The sequence below is a fragment of the Aptenodytes patagonicus genome, chromosome 7 (assembly GCF_965638725.1).
Source record: "Aptenodytes patagonicus chromosome 7, bAptPat1.pri.cur, whole genome shotgun sequence".
In the NCBI taxonomy this organism is placed as follows: domain Eukaryota; kingdom Metazoa; phylum Chordata; class Aves; order Sphenisciformes; family Spheniscidae; genus Aptenodytes; species Aptenodytes patagonicus.
Genome location: NC_134955.1, coordinates 56,257,235 through 56,264,640, shown reverse-complemented (window position 1 = coordinate 56,264,640; position 7,406 = coordinate 56,257,235). Strand labels below are relative to the sequence as shown.

Below are 7,406 nucleotides of genomic sequence, written 5' to 3'. Positions count from 1 at the left end.
TTCCATTTGTTTTCTTATTTCGGCTATTTTTCAAGCCATACTAATACTTTGCTTTTCACTTTAGTAGTTTCTAAAATACTCATCAAAGGCATCTCAAAAAGCTAACCAGTGCCCCCAACTGTCCTTTATCTAATAATTTTATGAGCCCTTCAAATAATGCCAGTTAGGGCATACCTGCAGTGTACGCTGCAGGGCAACATAGAGAGATACTGAGCTATCCCTGAACAAACTTGCTGCTGCCTTGGGTACTCAATTAGATGGCATCCTTGCATCAGGATATCCCATGCAGAGAGTTCAGTGGGACACAACATCCTTTTTATAAACAGACATTGCTTTGGCCCTATCTTAGGTTTCCAGTTCTTCTACTATTCTGTTTTCTAAAGCTCATTTACCACGGTTATGCCAGACTTCTTTGCAAAGCTCTTTTGCCCACAGTTTAGTTCAAGCCCAAGAGTAGCAAGGTCCCTGCCCTTTCTCTCCCCTCAGAGCCCTAGATGCTGGCATCATTCTGCCTGTATGACTGGAAAACAGACTTATAATGTTTGATGTCCAGAAAAAAAAAGCTGACTCAGTCTTTGCTTTGCAAATAAATCTTATTTACTCTGTTTAATATTTACCAGTGGACATTAATTTAATAGTACCCAACAAAATGAAGAATAGGGAAGAAGCTCTGTGAAAGAGAGGTCCAGAACTGTAAGTACCATATTATACTTTCTTAGAAGTCTTTGAATTCATGTTGTCTGTGATCTCTGCCATTTATTGCACAATATTTAATTCTGACATAAATTTATTTTTTACAGTAATTGGAAATTATTTTAGCTTCTGGAAGCATGTTCTAAATGTTGGAAGCAGGATTCGGTCAGTGATCCAGCTCCTAGCTATAGTGGCAGGATGACTGGGAGATGAGGTCCAAAATGAGTATTCAACAGTCAATACCAAGGTGAAGAACAAAACCTTGTCTCTGCTCCCAGAGGAGTAAATTTATTTGCAATCTCAATGTCCTGACTACTCCAGGCTGATGCACGGCTAATGAGAGTAGCGTCCCTGTACCTCATGTGCTTAAAGACCAGGCTACTTGCAGCCAAGTGGCCTGGAAGAGAAATTAGTCTCTCTCAAAAGCAGTTTTGGGGAATTATGAAGAGTACTTACCAGACAAAAATGAATTACCTCCATTTAGAATGCCTTTTTTTTTCAGAGTCGATGTTTTTATCCAGCATTTTAGACAAGCTAAGCACAGCTGCTATACTCAGCACTTCCACAGCTTATATCTCCAGTGTTTCATACTGGGGAGCCAGAAAACGGGGAACCCAGAATTAACAAGTCCCCACGAAAAGCTTGATGTAAGACCTAAACCTGGCATTAGACACACAGCCTGAGGCAGACCCTGGGGCAGAATCCCATGCTCCAGAATAAGTATGCAGCTGCTATGAACAACATTCAGATTGTCTCTATTTTCCTGCAGGCCGTTGCCTACTTCATGATTTTGAATTTCTGTCATTTGAGATAATTTAGGTGAGGCACCCTGTGGAGAACATTCTTCTCCAGTGTATTTCATGGTTCTTCCCCTGAAAAGGGCAGAAGAGAGACTGTGGGATTATGTAGAATTTGCTTATGTCAGTTAAAGGAAGAGGAAAGGTCATCAAATTGTGCATACACAGCAAGGCAAATTCCAGTATAGCTTTTCCTAAACTCTTGAGTCTTGGCCTTGCAACCTTATGGATAGTTTATGCACAATAGAGAGAGTCAATAAACTTTCTCAATTTATCCTCAATTTGCTGAAACATTTAAGGTAATGCTTTAAAATAATATAGTTCTTGAGTTCAGAGCTGCTACACAAGAGGCAGAAGGATATAAAGTTTAAGGGGTGAGCATTTAGGTGGATTTTATTCACAGCTATAACTGACATTATCTCTGTATCACTGCAGTGCTTGAAAACCCAAGTCATAACAAGACCATGGGTACTACAGAAACATATCAGCAGAAGTCGGTCCCTCTGCCAAAGTACTTACCAAATACATGGGGGCCAATAGGTGAAATCAGCCATGCACCCAAAGGCACTTAGGAGTGCAATGAGGCCATGCTAGTCAGAGGCAAGAACTATTTCAGGAGTAATACCTCACAAAAGCCTACACAACATCGATTCTTTCCTGGCGATGTCACGTTAGTATCTTCCTTTGCTCAGTGGTCGGAAACAGATAGAACTGACTAGAAACAGCCTATCCAGGAGGCCAAGTAGAAGAGTATTTCTAAATAGAGTAGTAATCCTAAAGACTGACATCTGAAAATCAGTATCTAGAATACAAAAACTATTTTTATGCAGGAAAGATAAAATTCTCTAGATCTAAAAGTTGCTCTATTCTTTCTTAACAGAACTGTTCAGAAGGAAAATGAAGTCTGCATTGTATTTGTGTTTGTTGCTTCTTGGACTTCAAGTCCAGGGTCAACATAGGTCCAACCTCAATGATGAACAGCAGGAGCAAAAAATACCTTATTCCCCAGAAGACCATTCCCAGGCTGAAGGTGAAAACTTGGCTCATGTCAAGATAGCCCCCAGCAATGCTGACTTCGCATTTAGGTTTTACAAGCAGGTCAGAGAGGAGGCGGGCAACAAGAACATTTTCTTCTCTCCTTTGAGCATCTCCACTGCCTTTGCAATGCTCTCCCTGGGGGCCAGATCAAACACGCTCAGTCAGCTGCACAAAGGCCTCGCCTTCAACCTGACAGAGATGGAGGAGCAGGAGATCCATGAGGGATTTCAGTATGTCCTCCAGCTGCTGAACGACCCTCATCGAGAAGTCCAGTTGAGTATAGGCAATGCCCTGTTCATAGATGATCGACTGAAACTGCTCCAAAAATTTTTGGATGATGTCACAAATTTTTATTATTCTGAAGCTATTTCTAGTAACTTCCAGAATTCTCCAGAGGCTACAAAGGAAATCAATAACTACATAGAAACAAAAACCCATGGGAAAGTTGTTGGTTTACTCAAGAGTCTTGATCCAGACACTGTGATGGTTCTGGTTAACTATATTTTCTTTAAAGGTGGGTGACAAACATGGGTAGCAGTTATACACATACTCTCTGGAAGTCCTATCCAGATCTAAGAAATGTAACTTTTTTCACACTGTGAACCTATTCTATCATCTAATTTAAAATATGTCTTTCTACTTTTAAATGAAATAAGGAAATATTTAAAAGCCAGGTAAGAAGAATTATTTTCTATACGAGTAAAAAAAAGAAAGAAAGAAAAAAAGAACCTGTAGAAGTACTGATCAATGTCATATCAGTTTTAAGCCAGGTTCAAAGCTGAAAATATTCAGAAGGGATTAGCTTGGGAACTTATGATCGTTTATTGAAAGGCACAGGTGTTTGGCTGTGCAGGACATGGTCAAACACAACTGACACTTGTATGAAAGGAATAAGCCTGAAACCTGTATAGTGGGAGTCTGTGGAAGTTTTACCATTGCCTTAGCAGGCAAAGGCTCAGGTCTTTTCCATGGCAACCCTCAGCCTATATTTTTCTTGTGTGATTTTTATTAGAACCATTGAAATGACATAAAGCTTCTTTTCATGGCCAGGGAACAAGCATCCTTAAACTGAGATAGGCTTGTTGTTGTTTTCTTTACAGTTCAAATACAGTATTTTAAACATCAGCTAATGTGATATGCCTTTATTAGTCTCTTTTTCAGTTTATTCAATTCTATACTCATTGTTTTGTCAAAAGGCTACTGGGAAAAACCTTTCAACAATTTGGTCACCAGAGACAATGACTTCTTGTTGGATGCCAAGAATTCTGTTAAGGTCAAAATGATGCATCAAAACAGCGCTTTTGATATCCATAGAGATGAGAATTTGTCTTGCTGGGTAGTAGAAATCCCATACAAAGGAAATGCTGCCGCGTTGTTTGTTCTGCCTGATGAAGGGACAATGAAGCAGGTGGAGGATGCTCTGCTAAAAGAAACAGTGTCTAACTGGATGGAATCACTTGAAAAAAGGTAACCTTTTAACTGATGCTTTGTTTAAATATCAAAAAGGCCATAACTACTCATCCAGGCAAAGTAAAGTTTAGGATGCCATAATGAGTTGCTAAGCACAGCTCTGAGGAACAAGCATTGCATAGTTTCTTTAAATCAGACAAGGTATCGGGCAATTTCGTACCTAAGGGGAACCCTATCCTCAGCTCCACCAGTCACAGCAGTGGGAGTGCTACCAGCTGTGAGGATCCTGCACATGGGTACATTGCCCTCAGGAGCCTGCCTTGAGTAGGAAGAATCCAGTTCAAAAGAAAATACAATTTCTTTTTCTCCAGTCTGGATGATACTTTCCAGCCAGTCACTTTCATAAACCAGCACTGTGTCCCTGCACCACTGATCAGACTGTGGCTGGTGGGACAGGTACCTCAATTTCTGCTTCTCTAACATGGGATTTATCACTGTCTTAGAAAGTCAAGCCTTAGCTCCATGGGTATTTGGGATGGGTGTATACCTGCAACAGCTATTGCATTGAAGGATCTTGCAATAATAAACTCACATTTTTTGTTTATTTTCGAAAAGAAAAATCTACCTGGACCTTCCAAAATTCTCCATCTCTGGCTCCTATGATGTTAAGAGCCTGTTTCAGAAAATGGGTGTGACAGAGGTGTTCAGTGACCAGGCTGATCTCTCTGGAGTGGCAGAAAAAACTCTTCTGAAGGTTTCCAAAGTAAGTGTGCAAACAGAGATGGTAATCGAGAGATTTGTCTGCCTCACTTACATGTGGGTTTTATCTTCGCAAATAGGCTGATCCCACTTCTGAAGTGTAGTCATGGCTCACTGATGGTAGTAAAGGAAGGAGAAGGTTAGGGATTAAATGGCTGTTGTTCCTACAGTTTAATATTAAATTGTTTACAGCATAGCAATCCTGCAAATTCACTTGAAAGTCTCTAAAGAAGAAAACAGATCTGGAAAGCATAACAGGAATAATTTCACAAAAAGCTGGTGTAAAATAATTAATGCATGACGAGTCATGGTTATGACATAAGTTTGGGAACAGCCATTCTTATCCTATGTATACACCTTTCATTACTGCATTATCTGAGCACCTCAGAATTTATATGGACAACAGACTTGTGGGACTGGGATAGCCCCATTTCACAAACAAGAAACTGGCACACAGACAAGTAAAGTGATTTCCCTAGTGTGCCAGGGAATATATGCCTTGTGTCATGAGGGAAATGATCCTTCCCTTCTATTCTGCACTTGTGAGACCACCTCTGGAGTACTGCATCCAGTTTGGGGCTGCCCAGTGCAAGGGAGATGTGGACATACTGGAGCAGAGCGAGTCCAGTGGAGGGTGAGCAGGATGGCTGTGTGGCTGGAACACAGGATGTATGAGAGGCTGGGAGACCTGGAGTTGTTCAGCCAGGAGAAGGGAAGGTGAAGGGAGGTTCTTAGTGCTGTCTACAGATACCTATTAGGAGGGTGAAGAGAAGATGGACCCAGGCTCTTCTTGCAGGTGCACAGTGACAGGACAAGACACAATGCACACAAGATAGAAAATGGGAAATTCTCATCAGATATTATGAAAAAAAATTCAACATGAGGGTGATCAAAAACTCAGAAGGGTTACTTAGAGAGGCTATGAAATTTCCATCCTTGGAAATACTCAAATCCTGACTGAATAAGACCCTGAGCAACCTTATCTAGTGTCAGAGTTGACTCAGCGTAGGGTGGTTGGTTGCATTGGATGACCTCTAGAGGTCCTTCCAACCTATATTATTTAATGATTTTGTGATTCCTCACACTAAATTATTACATGTGTAAACACCTGGATTACAGATATAGGACAAGTGAATAGAGGAAGGGTAGCAGGACCTCATGAGAGGAATTTTCAGATGTGTTATGGACAATGAAGAAAAAATGTGGAGGGTTGACCAAAGACAATGAAATAAGATCACGTGAATTTAGAAATATGAATTTGCTCTACCTACTATAGAAAGCCCTGTAAAATCAAGTTTTATCAGTGGGTTGTGTTACAGAAAGACACCCTATAAAGTTTGTCACTGTTGTGTCTTTGCAGAAAGAATTCTTTTGCATACACAGAAATTGATGCAAAATGAAAACCTTCTTCTTCTGTGTTAAATATTAAGGACAAAATCTTACTCTGAGAAACAACAGAACAATAAATGTTCTCTATGCTGCTCAGTCTCTGCAAGCAGCCAAGTTTGACTCTGCCAAAGTGTTTAAGAAAGCTCTCCCTGAACTCCGAGCAAACTTTGCTTGTCTTGGAAAGGTTGGACATGAGTATCTTTCTCACACCAGTTCTACATTCATTCTCTGCTTTCTTTTAAAACCTACCTTCTCACAGTGTTAAAGCCAGCAAGTTTGTCCCCAGTTGCTTCTCACTCTTCTGTACCTTGATTTTAATCTTTGCTTCCCTTGAAGGCAATTCACAAGGCCATGGTAGATGTTAGTGAGAACGGCACAGAAGCTGCTGCAGTGACTGTGATAGAAGTGGTACCATTGTCTGCACAGTTTCCTCCTCCTCCTCACATCACATTCAACAGACCCTTCCTGATGATGATTGTTGACAAAACCACCTACGGCATCCTCTTCATGGGGAAAATTGTGAACCCAGCTGCCGAGGAAGACTAGACCGGAGCACTCGTACTCCCCAGTGCAGAGAAGAGAGCTTGTGCACATCCCAGGGACTTCTTTGCAAAAAGGGACTAGAATTGATCCCTAATTAACAAATAAATAAATAAATATTACATTAAGTTATTCTTCACTTACAAACAGACAGTTGGGAACAAGCAGGAGTGGGCCATGTTTATAAAATGTCTCGGGCCAAATAGGCAGCCGTGGGACCTTCAACAGACAAACATTTCCCTACCTCACTCACTCATCACTGCTGTCACGTCCCTTGCATGCAGATAAACCTTCCTACTCCTGGCTGAGAATTTCCCTATATCTCCCATGTCCTGCATGTCAAGTCCTCAGCTTAGAAGCCGTTCAGCTGAGCAACCATCCTTTCCCTCCCTCTCGTTCCACTGTGAATCCCAAGAGAAGTCTCCTTCATCTTTGAAGTCCTTCCAGGGCTCAGTGGCCAAGAAGGGAAACAGAAACATAGACCTGTGAAACCTTTCTTGTCCTAGATGATGGATGCTCCTGGGTAAAGAATAACCCTTTTCCTTCCAGCTTGACAACTGCCTCCTACCAGCTCCCAACCCCTTGCTCCCATCTCCATTCCTCATTAGTTGCTCCGGAGTAAGGGGCCCAACTTTTCTGGCAGGGCAAAAAATTAGCTTCCATGTCAGCTAAAGCTGCACATCATTGCACAAATAGTCATCCTTAATGGTCTTGTGCATGTACAGTAATGCCTGGGCTCCCTAGGAGAACTGGATGTGGCAAAAACCACCCTCTGGTTCC

The 7,406-nt window shown here is 41.4% G+C and overlaps 1 protein-coding gene across 1 annotated transcript; it reads left to right on the top strand.

The window, feature by feature from the left end:
• The first annotated feature begins 651 nt into the window (after positions 1–651).
• Positions 652–6,754, top strand: LOC143163663 (alpha-1-antitrypsin-like). Its single transcript, XM_076345365.1, has 5 exons — positions 652–693; positions 2,371–3,042; positions 3,725–3,995; positions 4,554–4,701; positions 6,423–6,754. The coding sequence occupies exons 2-5, from the start codon at positions 2,388–2,390 to the stop codon at positions 6,630–6,632; spliced, it is 1,284 nt and encodes a 427-aa protein (XP_076201480.1). The 5' UTR covers positions 652–693; positions 2,371–2,387; the 3' UTR covers positions 6,633–6,754.
• The last annotated feature ends 652 nt before the right edge of the window (positions 6,755–7,406 follow it).

Excerpts from the sequence above, each read along its gene's own strand:
- LOC143163663 (XM_076345365.1), top strand. The coding sequence starts at position 2,388 with ATGAAGTCTGCATTGTATTTGTGTTTGTTGCTTCTTGGACTTCAAGTC. Across the intron at positions 3,043-3,724 it reads TAACTATATTTTCTTTAAAG|GCTACTGGGAAAAACCTTTC; the intron begins GTGGGTGACAAA and ends TTTTGTCAAAAG. Across the intron at positions 4,702-6,422 it reads CTCTTCTGAAGGTTTCCAAA|GCAATTCACAAGGCCATGGT; the intron begins GTAAGTGTGCAA and ends CTTCCCTTGAAG.